At 45.6% G+C, this 16,401-nt stretch overlaps 1 protein-coding gene across 1 annotated transcript in view; it reads left to right on the forward strand.

Moving 5' to 3' along the window:
* Window positions 1-327: 327 nt before the first annotated feature.
* The window catches only part of PLPPR5 (phospholipid phosphatase related 5), a 266,631-nt gene continuing 250,557 nt past the window's right edge, over window positions 328-16,401 (forward strand). Inside the window, exon 1 of the mRNA XM_069737680.1 lies at window positions 328-1,395. Coding sequence (XP_069593781.1) covers window positions 1,165-1,395 — 231 coding nt within the window. The 5' untranslated portion in view covers window positions 328-1,164. The remainder of the gene's footprint in view (window positions 1,396-16,401) is intronic.

Consider the following 16,401-nt stretch of genomic DNA (forward strand, 5'->3'; position numbering starts at 1 on the left):
AACCTGTAGTAATTAAATGATTAAATAGTAATAGTACATGTAAATAACATAGGCTACTTAGCTAACACTATTATGATAAAAGTGTAAATACCATCCCACCGCGACAAGGTGCACCCAGTCGGGCTGGTCCTATCCTGTCTGCTAAATATTCATTTCCATCTATCGGGTTGCCTCAGGGTTTTAGCCACTAAATTTATCCTTGTATTTCCCTGCTTTTCTTTATTAGGTGATATAATTAGTGTTCTTTTTAGGAGCTCTGAGTTCATGCTAAGGACTGTCACTGTCCAGTGTAAAAGTGCAGAAGAGGATGTTATATTCTAGGCTGTAGAGAAAGCATTTGCTTCTTAGAGGGGAGGAGTATAAGCAATAAGGGGGACGTTACATTGCAGAGATTTAAAAAAAATAGTGTGATTTGCCAGGTTCATCCAGTACACATGCCTGCATAATTGAGACTGTATGTGTAATAGCCATAGAAAGGATCCTTCAGCGCCAAGTTGCTACTCCGACTACCTATTCAGCAATGGATGGACACGTACTGTATTCTATGGAAGGACGAGCTGATATCACTTCCTAATTCAGAATTATTAAGCTCTGTTCTTCAGATCAGGACAAGGGCTTCTCTGTCTCTCTCCGCACAGTGGGAGGATCTGAACCTTTTCTGCTGGGATTTCTGGTTTTAATTCCAACCTCAATAGTGGGAAAGAGAGGATGGCTTTGCAATGGGGCAGGCTCACCACTTGAATTTCTTTTTCCGAACACAGCACTGTGGCAAGGAAGAAAAAAAAAAGCTATCCTCTATTTTTCACCACCTGGGAAGCAGCTGGAACCATGTGAATTCTGCTTGGCAGCTACGATGGATCAGTGATCAGGCGAAAGGGAGAAATCGTTATTGCATGCTTGAGCTTGAAGCATCAGTCTTTGAAGGCAACTTACTATGTGTGGGCATCTGATCTAAATCTGCCAGTGGATCCAGACAACCATTTTAATTAAGTAGATGATCTTGTTTGCTGGAAGCTGCTCTCTAGGTGAAGGAAACGAGGGAGCTGAACTCGACAATCCTTGTATCATTGTGTCTCCTGCATAGAGATGTAGATATCAGCACTGGTGGCATGGACAGCTCCTAAAGCTCCGGTTGTGCCTTTGATTGTGTGGATGGTTCTTTAAATGAGTTTTCAATTCTCCCTGACGATCATGCTTTATTTCCAGATGGTGATTATGGCAGGGACTGTAATGCTGGCTTATTACTTCGAGTACACGGACACGTTCACTGTGAATGTCCAGGGGTTTTTCTGCTTTGACAGTTCCTACACCAAGCCCTATCCAGGACCTGATGAGAGCAGTGATATCCCTCCAGTTCTTCTCTTCTCTCTGGTCACTGGGGTACCCGTGCTGGTGGTAAGCATTTTTGAATCACTTTAATTAATATGTGCTGTCTGTTTTTGGTAAGAAGCTGGCACCTTTCTCTGATCATGCCATTCACATATATGCAATGTGCGTAAGATTTATAATTGTAAAGTGCTGCAGAATATGTTGGTGCTACAGACATAAAATTATTATTACTACTAATATTATTATTAAATAGAAACTCATTCAGATACTACAAGAAGGGGTTAAATAGTACTTGTTTCTGCGCTCATTATTGCATGTTATTATGTTACGTGCCATTATGAATGCAGATTTCCCATTTTGTGAATTTTGATCTTTATCCCACTTTATTTGCATTTTTTTTCCATATTCATCGTGGATTGGATTCAACTGCCTGCAGCTCCCTCTTCTGACAATCTCTCCTCTCCGATTACTCCTCCTCCTCCCTTTTCTCTATTTTCTCTGGACTTAAAGCTGCTGCTCTCTCTCTCTCTGTGTCTCAAGTCACCGTGAGCTTTCATGTGCTGTGTCTTAATGCAGCGCAGATCTGCAGTTCACTGCTGTGTATTCTTGGGTCAGCATTAAAGGGAACCTGTCACCAGGAAAATGCAGTCGAAACTGCAGTCATCATGTTATAGAGCAGGGGGAGCTGAGCAGACTGATGTATAGATTTCTGAGAAAAGATTCAGTATAACCCGTGTTTTCATCATTTAAACCTCTACTCTTCCTAGGGTTTTGAGTCCAGTGGGCGGTCCTATCAGTGACTGAGAGTTGTTTATGTATAAGCGTGCATTGAAAAGGAGCTGTCAGTCACTAATAGGGGTTTGAGTCCAGTGGGCGGTCCTATCAGTGACTGACAGCTGTCTCTGTATAAGCATGCATAGAAAAGGAGCTGTCAGTCACTGATAGGGTTCTGTGTCCAGTGGACAGTCCTATCAGTGACTGACAGCTCCTTTTCTATGCATGCTTATACAGAGACAGCTGTTAGTCACTGACAGGACCGCCCACTGGACACAAAACCCTATCACTGGCTGACAGCTCCTTTTCTATGCACGTTTCTTTATAGACAGCTGTCAGTCACAGGTAGAACCACCCATTTGGACTCAAAACCCTAGAGTGACTGACAGCTCCTTTTCTATGCATGCTTATACATAGACAGCTGTCAGTCATTGATAGGACCTCCCACTGGACACAAAACCCAATCAGTGACTGACAGCTCCTTTTCTATGCATGCTTATACACAGACAGCTGTCAGTCATTGATAGGACCTTCCACTGGACACAAAACCCAATCAGTGACTGACAGCTCCTTTTCTATGCATGCTTATACACAGACAGCTGTCAGTCATTGATAGGACCTCCCACTGGACACAAAACCCAATCAGTGACTGACAGCTCCTTTTCTATGCATGCTTATACACAGACAGCTGTCAGTCATTGATAGGACAACCCACTGGACACAAAACCCAATCAATGACTGACAGCTCCTTTTCTATGCACGCTTATACATAGACAGCTGTCAGTCACTGATAGCACCGCCCACTGGACACAAAACCCTAGGAAAAACAGAGGTTAAGATGATGAAAACACAAGTTATACTGATTCTTCTCTCATAAAACTACCAATCTGCTCAGCTTCCCTTGCTCTATAACATGGTGCCTGCAGAGAGGACGGCATTTTCATAGTGACAGGTTCCCTTTAAGGTTCACTATTATTTTATTGGGGAAAAAAGGAAGAGTACTGGCCTTTTATATGAATCATTCAGTGCTGACATGCCACATCTCAGTAATCTCCTACATAAAGGGGCTCCCATCTGTGACCTGGTACATGATGGTAGTTTCATGTACTGTCGGATCAGTTATAGGCTAAGATTGATGGCTGCAAGCTTCTTCATTCACAAAATGGTGTTGTCAGATAACCACTGACCACTTATTATAAGATTAGGGGGTTTAGGCAGGATTCAACCCAGTTCCTTTTTCTACTTAATGAAATTAAACTTTAACCCATTCATTGCCTTATAGAATAACCACAGTAATGTATAACCTCATATGACCAATTAGTTCTGTACAATCCGCCAATTCCTCCTTTTCTCCATTTCATTGCAATAATTTACATGAAACTATGGTTTTACTGGCGATATCCATTAGTTCGGTTTTTAACAAAATATGATAATTATCTGTTTTTTTTTAAATATTTTACTTGCATTGTTCCTTGCTAAACGGCTATTACACATTCTTCTTGACTGCAGTACATGGAGTATTGACATTGTAATTGGAAGTCATTTATGACAATTGCTATTACATTTAAGGAGGGAGAGGAGTGACGAGAGGTGATGTATTCTTTATTTATTGTCATAATAACTGTTTCAAGTAAATGGTTAATCGGGGACCGTATGTCTATTTCCTCCATATATTTATTTTGCAGTTTAAGTGTATTCTAGGCCTTTGGTAATAAATGGGTTAAAATGAATTATAAATGTTCTGTACATATTTTAATAATATATCTAATAAAATTAAATTTAATATAATATTGTGTAATAATATCTATAATTAAAAGAAAACAGTTACAAAAATTTGCAAAATGCCTTCTGTTTTTGTGGTTCCAACCATGACATTTTTTCCTGTTATTCAATCATTATTATTTACCATGCTGTCCATTAAAATAATTTTTTTCTAATTTGTACTCAAGATGTGATGATGTGATGATAAATATCAGCTAAAATCTGTACGGGAAATTATTAGTATTGTATTGCCCTGCAGCAGCCCCGCAGGAGGAATGAGGAACTGCACATCTCTTATTAAACTCAATGGTCTATCTGTGTTATGTATGGATCCACTGTGTCCTCCGAAGAGCCTGACAGAGAGTCACTTTTGTAACTAATCTCCAACTTGGGTCAGAATTGTCTTAGATTTATGTGAGTGAAAAGAGTATTTGCAAGTGAATTTCCTAAGACTCGGCTTACAAAGCAATTTTGACTGTGAGATTGCCACATGACACTACTACTACAGGTGAATGGGGTTGCAATGCAAGCCTTAGGTTACTGCAAAAAGTCCAACTGGGTCTGACTTTTTGTGATTTGCTTGGTTGCTTGTCAATCACAGTCGCGGTACTCTATGGGTTGTAATGCAGCCCCTTGTACCTGTATAACACATGAGGCATCAGTGGCATATAGCAATTTTTGATTGTGTGTCCTGTTTTGCAGTCAAAGTCATCATGTAATGTCAAAAGTCAACCTTCTTAATTCTCTATAATGCACTTTGGCGGTTATGGGCTCCAAGATCTCTTTTTATCCAACACAGTTGTCCTACAAAACTACAAGAATTTAGCCTTTTGAAGGCTTAAAGGGAACCTGTCACCTGAATTTGGCGGGACTGGTTTTGGGTCAGATGGGCAGAGTTTTCGGGCGTTTGATTCACCCTTTCCTTACCCGCTGGCTGCATGCTGGCCGCAATATTGGATTGAAGTTCATTCTCTGTCCTCCGTAGTACACGCCTGCGCAAGGCAATATTTCGGCCAGCATGCAGCCAGCGGGTAAGGAAAGGATGAATCAAACACCCGAAAACTCCGCCCCTATGACCCAAAACCAGTCCCGCCAAATTCAGGTGACAGGTTCCCTTTAAGGCACCACTCAAGTATTTTTTTAAATTTTTTTTCCGCTGTAGTGGTGTCACTAATATAAGTTACTTGCCCCTAGTAATACACTTACCAACCAGTAATACACTTACCAACCGCCATCTTCTTCTGTTATCAGTCATCTTCTGCAGGTTTTCACCTGCTGAATCACTCCAGTGTTTGCTGGCAGTCCAGAAGCCATTGCTCAATGTTAGTCCATGAGGGCCAGAATGAGGCCAGAACAAGGGTCTCATACACTTACATTGTGAGGTTGTGACCGTTACCTTTGACTTTTGGTCAGTCAGAAGGTGCGGTCACAAGATCGCAGAGTGAGACCAGAGCGGCACTGGGAAGAGCAGAAGACTGCAGCTGGTAATAAAATACAAGTGGCATGGAACATAGATTAGCGGTACCACTCTACGCAGTAAAATAATAAAAAGAATGCTGGAATGGTGCTTAAAAGTTTTACCTCTAGCTTCAGATGACTAACACTATTTATGAGTTATATTCTGCATTTTACTTGTTTCCCCCTCTGCTAGCGCTCTTTCTACTTCTCATTTTTCTTCAGACTAGCTACTATGATGTCTCCCACTACAAAATACACAGACACATGAGGGATTCCTGCTCTCCCATCTGTTTGTAACACATTTTTGTCCTTTTAATGTCACAGTCACCCTAATAAATGGGCTGTACTTCAATAAATTTTATAATAACCCCATCCAATGTACCTATTGGTAAACTAATACCCAGGTAAAAAATGAAGTACACTTTTCTTCATAAAACATAATATTTTATTAATATCAATATATTAAAAAAATGTAAAGTAGTTTAAAGAAAGGAACTGAAAAAGAAAAGAGGGACACTATCCCGTAGTATGCATTGCGATCAGGAAACATAGATCTATAGAACTCTAACAGAATTAATCACAATAGAGTCCCGTGTTTCCGTGTAGATTCAGCAAGAAAATGGTTAATGCCCACCACTTTTCTGAGCTGTAAATAGATAAAATTAGCAATGGATACCCATCATATATTTAAAACTTAAATGTTACTAAGTTATAACTTAAAAACGACTACATGTAGTCGTGCGTACAGAACACAGTGTCAAGGTGCAACGTGCAAAAAGTGAAAAAAGACCAACAAAAAACAAATTATGCAGGGTACTAGAGCTTGAGCTGTAAATAGCGATCAAAATGTTGAAAAATAAAAAAAAAATCATCCTACCGCTCACCTTTCTGGTCTATTTTCTTTTCACTGTCACTTGTTCAGTCCTGGCCACATTTTGTGATCACCACTGTTTGCTCTGAATCTCCTGGCCTCTTCACAAAAGGCTACAATTTCTGACTCTGATGAGGCCCTGAACGGTTTTGTGCATGTGTGCTTAAGCTCAAGGCCCATGTTGTGATTATATGATGTCATGAATTTACATGCGCTTGCTCAGAACCCTCCTTGGCGTAATCAGATTTGGAAGCCCTAGTCTAGTGTGATAGGCAGTAAGTACTGGACCAGTGATGGTGTGGAGCAGAGAGGCCTGAGAGGTGAGCGGTAAGGTGAGTAGAAGGATTTTTTTTTTCTTCATTTTTAACATCTTACGTTTATTATGCTGTGAAGTCTAGAGAGCAAACAGGCGAAATTGAAGTTTTGCCTTATCCACTCATCTCTACTGGTCATCTTTTAAAGAAGCACTCGCATCACAATTTTTATCTTCTTAATTGCAATCATCATATTATTTAGCAGTGTGGACTTACAATTGCTCAATTTGCTTTTCTACCCAGTTAATTCTTCTCTTTTCCATTAGGTCTATGACATCACAGGATTAAAACTGATTAGCTAAATCCATCTATGCTCTATATAGAAACAGAAGATGATTTTTTCCTGTATCAGCCACAAGTCACTGCAAAAGTCCCTGACAGAGGAAGGGAGCATCTGGGTCAGGAGATGAAGAGGGGAATTATAAATGCAGGGACAAGAGACTTCCTGTTTCTACATAAAACAGAGAATAGAGAGGAAATGGCTGGCAAGGCAAAATGAGCAATTGTAAATGCACAGTGCTATATAATATGATGATTGCAATATAGTAAAAGGATGAAAACTTTAATGGGAGGAGGAGTGGTTCTTACAAGATTATACCTAAAGGATTTTGTAGTTGGCTTTATACACAGAAAAACAGAAGCTGTTTTTATTGTGCAAGACTCCAGATATCATCTCTTAAGGTACCTTCACACTGAACAATTTAACAACGATATCGCTAGCGATCCGTGACGTTGCAGCGTCCTGGATAGCGATATCGTTGTGTTTGACACGCAGCAGCGATCAGGATCCTGCTGTGCCATCGTTGGTCGGAGCAGAAAGGCCAGAACTTTATTTCGTCGCTGGATCTCCCGCAGACATCGCTGAATCGGCGTCACACACTGTCTTCACTGGTAACCAGGGTAAACATCGGGTTACTAAGCGCAGGGCCGCGCTTAGTAACCCGATGTTTACCCTGGTTACCAGTGTAAATGTAAAAAAAAACAAACACTACATACTTACATTCCGGTGTCTGTCCCCCGGCGCTCTGCTTCCCTGCACAGTCAGCGCCGGCCGGCCTTAAAGCACAGCGGTGACGTCATACCTCTGCTTTATGGCCAGCCGGCGCTCACAGTCAGTGCAGGAAGCAGAGCGCCGGGGACAGACACCGGAATGTAAGTATGTAGTGTTTTGTTTTTTTTACATTTACACTGGTAACCAGGGTAAACATCGGGTTACTAAGCGCGGCCCTGCGCTTAGTAACCCGATGTTTACCCTGGTTACCAGGGGACTTCGCATAGTTGGTCGCTGGAGAGCTGTCTGTGTGACAGCTCTCCAGCGACCACACAGCGACGCTGCAGCGATCGGCATCATTGTCTAGATCGCTGCAGCATCGCTAAATGTGACGGTACCTTTAGTTCTGGTTTGCCCCGTACCATTCCTAACCTAGTCATTGTGCGTTCTTGTAAATAATTTATCTAAACGATCAAACCCTAAGAGAAAGATTTCTAGTGTGAGCTTTTCTCTTTTAATGTATCTTTTCCTAATCCTTCATTCTTCAGCATACTGAGGAAATGGCCTAGAATATAAAAGCAACAAATTTCCTACTACCTCAAGCATTATAAATAATCTTTTTAACTAACCTAATTTAAACACTATAGTAAATTATTGAGAAGTCTACATGCACAATGTTTTTGTTTTTGCCATTTTGGGGGTTTGTGTTTTTTTGTCAAAACGGTATGTTTTGATAATAGTTTTTTCCCGCCATATAATCCGTAGGTTTCCCTATAGGACGAAATATGTCAGCTTATTTATGCTGCCTGAACCACGAGCAGCATGAATCAGAGGTTGGCTCCATTATTGCTGCTTTTTATGTTATACTCTAATACTATTTGGCATTTAGAGAATATATACTGTAAGATAGCGCTCACTAGCGTATTGGGGAATACTCGCTTGTCAGCAGGATAAACTTAGACAGGCACGGTTTTTCACATAAATAGTCCATGTGGTTTATTATCCACTCAGCATAAACCACAGAAGGCCATGTTCCACATCACAGACCTCACATAATACTTAGCACTTCACAATATACGGCTTTGAAGCACAGTCAGTAAGTAAACATGCAGGACTTTACTTTGTCCAGTTGTCCTGGGTGACTGCATGCCACACAGTTCAATAACTGACCTTCATCAAGGCACATAGTCCTTTCCCCAGACCCGGGGTTACCTCGTAAGAGCTCCTGCTCCACAGGTTGACTCCTCGCCAGTCCATGGTCCTCACCACAGGTGACCTGTCCGGGTGATCTTCAGGACGTCCGTCGCCCGGCTGGGACCATCCAACACCCCAGGCCACCCGTACCAGAGTCCCACCACGTGCTCTCCAGGGAGTCAACACTCCCAACACTTAGGCTTCCAGGACTGTCCAGCACAGAACCACTCAGGTCCACACTCAGAGAGCATACAGGAACATACACTCAGAGAGCATACAGGAATGCTCTGTAGTGTCCTGCCTGGACACATGCAAGTCTGTCCATCCTGACAGACTCACCGACACTCACACCATGTGCTAACACACCTCCTTTAGGTAGCCTGTAACCACACCCACAGGTGAGGTAACATCACATGCACTGGTCACATGATCATGACATCACTGCAGGTCCTCAAACTCCTGCAGGGAAAAAGATACTCTGAGTGGGGGTACTCACTGTGAGGTATGTGGGTAGCCAGACCCTCCCATCTCTCATAGCTACCCGCAACCCGGACCCAGGTGCACTAAATGACATCTTCCGTGCTCACGCGCTCTAAAGACAAGATACTCCGGGTTGCATCGCAGGGAGCATCCATCCCTGTGACACATACCTCCCATTAACCACAATGCCAGACACTGTCTCACTATCACATCCATGCACACAATTGCCACGCACTCTCACGGCCTCAATACGCCTCCGTGCGCATACTGGGGAGACCATGCAGCACCCCCTACCTGTTACAGGGGTCACTGCATCACATACCCCCCCTCTGTTCAAACTTGTGGGGTTGAACATTTGTCTCAACCTAGGGGCCTCGAGACCGGGTACCCAAGTCACCTTGCCCTACCAGTCGAGAGGGCTCTCTCAGTCGGGTTTGGGCATCATGGTCAATCTGGCGTCGCAATCCCCTTGCACCCATACGACCTGTCTGGACTGACTGTTTGTCAACACGCCCACTACCGGGTCTCCCACCTAAGTCACTCAGCCCTGAGCTAACTGAGACGACACTACTTTTGTCTCTTTCATCAGGCCTATTTCTGTAACCACTCTGCTGGCCATTTCTTCTCTTGTCCTTATGTCCTCTGTTAGCTTCATCTTGAGGACTTTCAGCCCTTAGCGAACCTTTTCGCCTCTCTATCCTGTGAGATGATGCTGGCGGCCATCTGTTTTGCATTTTCTGCAGCTCTTTATTGGTTTGCTCCCTCTCACGTCTTAGCTGCTCGATTTCTTTTAGGTATGCCACGCGATACCCCAGGAGCATCCGGATATTCTCAAGACTCTCAATGGACCCGACAATTAGGAATGGAACCATCCCATCTTCACCCACGTCCTGGGCCTCGTCATCAGCCAGAATCCTCAGTCTCTTCACACCGGATTTATTCACTATCTCCTGCATCACTCTCCCAAGTCTTCCGACGATTTTCCCCACCAGGATGACTTCTTCCACAAAGCCTAGCCGTTTTTGAGCTTCTTTCGCAAGCTCCAGACGTCGAGCGGCTTCCTCATTTCTCAACAGGATCATCCGTTTTGTGTGAAGACATTGTAGGTGCATATCCCTCAGGATAGCCACCCGCTTCACTGTGACTTCCTTAGTCGACAGTATCACCAACTGTTTTGTCTCTGGTGCCCAGTGCACACTACATGCTTCTACTGCCTTTTTAAAGGCCTCATGCGCACCCTCACTGGTACACGCACCCCGCACGTCCTCGGGTATCTCCACCACACACTTGAAGAATGAGGTCTCATTTTCTTCATGAACAGATGGCTCCTGGTTTACCTCCGGACCTTCCATCAAGACATCTGTCATGACCGGGCGACTGTCTTCTTCTGCCTTTAGCGTGAGCTCTTCCTCAGTTTTACCCTTCTCAACATCCTTTGCCAAGATGGGTATCGGCAGCTCCGCCTTACCACTCGGGAATGACCGCTGTACGTCTCGGACCCGTAACTTCTCCTCTGACAGAAGACTTCCTACTGCTTCTCGGAGCACTACCACATTTTCGCCTAAGGCCTTATTCTCACTGTGCCACGCTGTCAGGTGACCTCTGAGCTCAGAGACCTCCTTCTCCAGCTCATCCAACCTGTGCTCCGCCATTTGTCTCAGGGCCTTTTCTTGTTCGAGAGACTCTTTGAGCAGCTCTATCTCGCTTCTCCCATCCTCCGGATTGGTGGAGCATGCATCACTTGAGGAGGTATCTAATTCAGGCACCACTTCTTTGGTGGCCTCCTCCACTTCTGCACCCTCAGACTTTGCACTGTCAGCGTCAACCCTCTCTGGGGTCTCAGCGGTGACATCCTTAGGTTCGTCCCGTTCCCCTGGGACTTTAAAGTACTCCAGACACTTCAAGTCCTCAGCACCAGATTTTCTGGAGCCTTCACCCTCTTCTGTCACATCTTCACAAGGTGCAACTGGTTCAGCCCCTTTGTCTTTTCTACGTCTCCGGCGACGGGACAAAGTTTTACTATTTATATCAGAGTCAGTCTTACTGCCCTCTTTTCTGCTTTTGTCACCGTCTGAATGGGAGTCACCACCACCCGATCGGTCATCCGGGAGCCAGCCGTCTCCATCTAGACAGGTCACATTTACTGGAATGGCTGCCACCGCTATCGTGACTTCAGCCTGTGGAGCCCTGTCATTACTCTGTGTCAGTACCTCTGGTAGCACAGCGTCAAACTGCGCTCTAGCGCTTGTTACTGGCCATGACATGTCACAGTCACCCCCAGAGTCAGTCTCACACCCCACAACATGGTGAACCTTCCAGCTGCTCTCTAACCGGGTGTCAGCTTCAGAGGCTTTATTACCCACGTCACTTACAGTCTTCTTGGGGTGCACATCAGGTGACATGTCCGTAAGTTGGGCAGACGCTCCTTCCCCACAAGTCAACCCGACGTCTGACCCTTCAACTTTGGGAGGAATAAATGCTTTAAGGTACGGCTGTAAAAAAGCTCCCTTCTCCCACAAGTCTGTGAACAGCGCAGAGTCCCGGCCAATTATCACTGGACAAGGTAAGTTTGCGACTAAGGCGACATCATGAATTGCACTGTCCCTAGCCATCTCTAGGACCACCCTTGCTACTGGATAGCCCTTAGTGTGCCCATGGATGCAGGTGACTCTGACCCTCCTATCGGGTATTTCAAATCCCTCGGGTGCAACCCTCACCAGAGTCACCGGGCTCCCAGAATCAACCAGTCAGCACATTTCCATATCATGCATCCGCAGGGAACACCCCCGTAAATGCTCACTGGGTGGATAGTTTACACTGCATACCGGACACACATAATTTACATTCCCTGGGCCACAATTCGTCTGCGGTGCCTCTTTGGGACGCTCTGTTAGGGCTAGCGGAACGCACCAAAGAATAAGACTGATAGTGTACGGTGCGTTCGTAGCCCGGGGTCCACCGTGCAGAGATGGAACCTGCTGCTGAGTAATGACGGACTATTAAACTTCACCCAACGTGAAGGAAGCGATCCTGTTGCGTCAGAGGATCGCGGTACCGCACATAGAAGGCGAGCAAGCAGTCAGCGAACTTAACCCCAACTAGGATTGAAGTCCGATTAGACCACTTGCTGACACAACACCGCAACAGGGTGTGTTAGGCAACTCTTATAATTAGAGCACCGAAGTGCGAACTGTGCCGTGCTGGCAGGCACCACTAAGCACCCAGACGTGGGTCAGGAAGCGCACTACTGGCGCGTGGCGCCGCACTGGCGGTCACAGCAATAGACGCTGATACGTGTGTGACACGTTGAGTGATTTGTCGGGCGCTAGATAGCAGCCATACTCCATACGCGAACAGTCATACAATAGGGTAGGGGTATTTAATGAACGACTTGCACTCACAACAAACACAAGTATTCAATTGTACACTAGCGAATGGCCGTGCGGTCATGCGCAGTTTATATAATTGCAGGACAGGAAGTGGCCACAGAAACTTTGCCCTTCCAGGGCCTGCCAAGAGGACCAATGGAATGCGCTGCAGAGCCAGAGCACATGACCCTCGATCTCCAACGGGAGATCTTGCTCTGGGCATGCTCAGTGTGCGCAAACAAGGACTTAGTCCCAGGGAAGTCTGCTCGCCGCTGACCAGCACTGACTTTAATGGCAGGAGCTGAAGAAGCAGCAGTAACTCTCTGTACAGAGTGAGAGCGAGCAAGACACTGGGAGCGACGACCCTGCTGAGCAGACTCCACTGCGGCTGGAGAAGAATGGGAGACCGCAGCGGAGACGGATCGAGATTCCCCCTGTGCAGCAGAGGAAACTCGACTCCTAACACGCTCCTCCCCCTTTTGGGAAACAACCATGTCCCGAGATTCCACCTCTTTTTGGGCTCCTACCCCTCTTCGGGTTACCGCCCCTTTTTGGGACTCCACCCCCTTTTGGCCAACCATCCCCGTTTGGGTCCCCGCCCACTTCTAGGGACACTTCCTTCCCTGGGGTGCACCCCGTGGACTTCCCCACGGCACTCAGGCCCCAGTTCGCACAGTACACCACTATGTCTCTGGGCTTGTACTGGCCCTTTAAGAGTCTGCACGATCTGGGAAAAGGGGTAAAAATTTTTTTTTTTTTTTTTAATGTCACTTCACCAGCTCCTACTGGTACTGCCACAGCTCCCGCTGCAAACACGTATAACCGGCACCTCCGGCTGCCGACGACAAGCCACTGCCACTGCAGCTCCAGCTGCTGTGCAACCTCTTGCTGCAATTGCAGCTATGCTCCACAAGGCTCTGCACGGCTCCACCGCAAACTTCGTGGATCCGCCGATCCACAGCAAGCCGCTTGTCACCTTCGTGGACCCGCCGATCCACAGCCAGATGCTTGTCACCTTCGTAACCCCGCCGAGTTACAGGCTAGACGCCATCTTCGTGGCCACGCCGAGCCACAGCAATTAACTCTGTACGTGCCACCTGGAACGATGCCCGCATTCGAAGCACCATATGTAAGATAGCGCTCACTAGCGTATTGGGGAATAATCGCTTGTCAGCAGGATAAACTTAGACAGGCACGGTTTTTCACATAAATAGTCCATGTGGTTTATTATCCACTCAGCATAAACCACAGAAGGCCATGCTCCACATCACAGACCTCACATAATACTTAGCACTTCACAATATACGGCTTTGAAGCACAGTCAGTAAGTAAACATGCAGGACTTTACTTTGTCCAGTTGTCCTGGGTGACTGCATGCCACACAATTCAATAACTGACCTTCATTAAGGCACATAGTCCTTTCCCCAGACCCGGGGTTACCTCGTAAGAGCTCCTGCTCCACAGGTTGACTCCTCATCAGTCCATGGTCCTCACCACAGGTGACCTGTCCGGGTGATCTTCAGGACGTCCGTCGCCCGGCTGGGACCATCCAACACCCCAGGCCACCCGTACCAGAGTCCCACCACGTGCTCTCCAGGGAGTCAACACTCCCAACACTTAGGCTTCCAGGACTGTCCAGCACAGAACCACTCAGGTCCACACTCAGAGAGCCTACAGGAACATACACTCAGAGAGCATACAGGAATGCTCTGTAGTGTCCTGCCTGGACACATGCAAGTCTGTCCATCCTGACAGACTCACCGACACTCACACCATGTGCTAACACACCTCCTTTAGGTAGCCTGTAACCACACCCACAGGTGAGGTAACATCACATGCACTGGTCACATGATCATGACATCACTGCAGGTCCTCAAACTCCTGCAGGGAAAAAGATACTCTGAGTGGGGGTACTCACTGTGAGGTATGTGGGTAGCCAGACCCTCCCATCTCTCATAGCTACCCGCAACCCGGACCCAGGTGCACTAAATGACATCTTCCGTGCTCACGCGCTCTAAAGACAAGATACTCCGGGTTGCATCGCAGGGAGCATCCATCCCTGTGACACATACCTCCCATTAACCACAATGCCAGACACTGTCTCACTATCACATCCATGCACACAATTGCCACGCACTCTCACGGCCTCAATACGCCTCCGTGCGTATACTGGGGAGACCATGCAGCGCCCCCTACCTGTTACAGGGGTCACTGCATCACAATACTTTTAACCCCATTAAGCCCCAAGGGTGGTTTGCACTTTAATGACCGGGCCAATTTTTACAATTCTGACCACTGTCCTTTTATGAGGTTATGACTCTGGAACGCTTCAACGGATCCTGGTGATTCTCACACTATTTTCTCGTGACATATTGTACTTCATGATAGTGGTAACATTTCTTTGATATTACCTGCGTTTATTTGTGAAAAAAATGGAAATTTGGCGAAAAATTTAGAAAATTTTGCAATTTTCCAAATTTGAATTTTTATGCCCTTAAATCACAGAGATACAGTGGGGCAAAAAAGTATTTAGTCAGTCAGCAATAGTGCAAGTTCCACCACTTAAAAAGATGAGAGGCGTCTGTAATTTACATCATAGGTAGACCTCAACTATGGGAGACAAACTGAGAAAAAAAAATCCAGAAAATCACATTGTCTGTTTTTTTTATCATTTTTTTTGCATATTATGGTGGAAAATAAGTATTTGGTCAGAAACAAACAATCAAGATTTCTGCCTCTCACAGACCTGTAACTTCTTCTTTAAGAGTCTCCTCTTTCCTCCACTCATTACCTGTAGTAATGGCACTTGTTTAAACTTGTTATCAGTATAAAAAGACACCTGTGCACACCCTCAAACAGTCTGACCCCAAACTCCACTATGGTGAAGACCAAAGAGCTGTCAAAGGACACCAGAAACAAAATTGTAGCCCTGCACCAGGCTGGGAAGACTGAATCTGCAATAGCCAACCAGCTTGGAGTGAAGAAATCAACAGTGGGAGCAATAATTAGAAAATGGAAGACATACAAGACCACTGATAATCTCCCTCGATCTGGGGCTCCACGCAAAATCCCACCCCGTGGGGTCAGAATGATCACAAGAACGGTGAGCAAAAATCCCAGAAAAACGCGGGGGGACCTAGTGAATGAACTGCAGAGAGCTGGGACCAATGTAACAAGGCCTACGTAAGTAACACACTACGCCACCATGGACTCAGATCCTGCAGTGCCAGACGTGTCCCACTGCTTAAGCCAATACATGTCCGGGCCCGTCTGAAGTTTGCTAGAGAGCATTTGGATGATCCAGAGGAGTTTTGGGAGAATGTCCTATGGTCTGATGAAACCAAACTGGAACTGTTTGGTAGAAACACAACTTGTCGTGTTTGGAGGAAAAAGAATACTGAGTTGCATCCATCAAACACCATGCCTACTGTAAAGCATGGTGGTGGAAACATCATGCTTTGGGGCTGTTTCTCTGCAAAGGGGCCAGGACGACTGATCCGGGTACATGAAAGAATGAATGGGGCCATGTATCGTGAGATTTTGAGTGCAAACCTCCTTCCATCAGCAAGGGCATTGAAGATGAAACGTGGATGGGTCTTTCAACATGACAATGATCCAAAGCACAATGCCAGGGCAACGAAGGAGTGGCTTCGTAAGAAGCATTTCAAGGTCCTGGAGTGGCCTAGCCAGTCTCCAGATCTCAACCCTATAGAAAACCTTTGGAGGGAGTTGAAAGTCCGTGTTGCCAAGCGAAAAGCCAAAAACATCACTGCTCTAGAGGAGATCTGCATGGAGGAATGGGCCAACATACCAACAACAGTGTGTGGCAACCTTGTGAAGACTTACAGAAAACGTTTGACC

Source organism: Ranitomeya imitator, chromosome 8 (assembly GCF_032444005.1).
Source record: "Ranitomeya imitator isolate aRanImi1 chromosome 8, aRanImi1.pri, whole genome shotgun sequence".
In the NCBI taxonomy this organism is placed as follows: domain Eukaryota; kingdom Metazoa; phylum Chordata; class Amphibia; order Anura; family Dendrobatidae; genus Ranitomeya; species Ranitomeya imitator.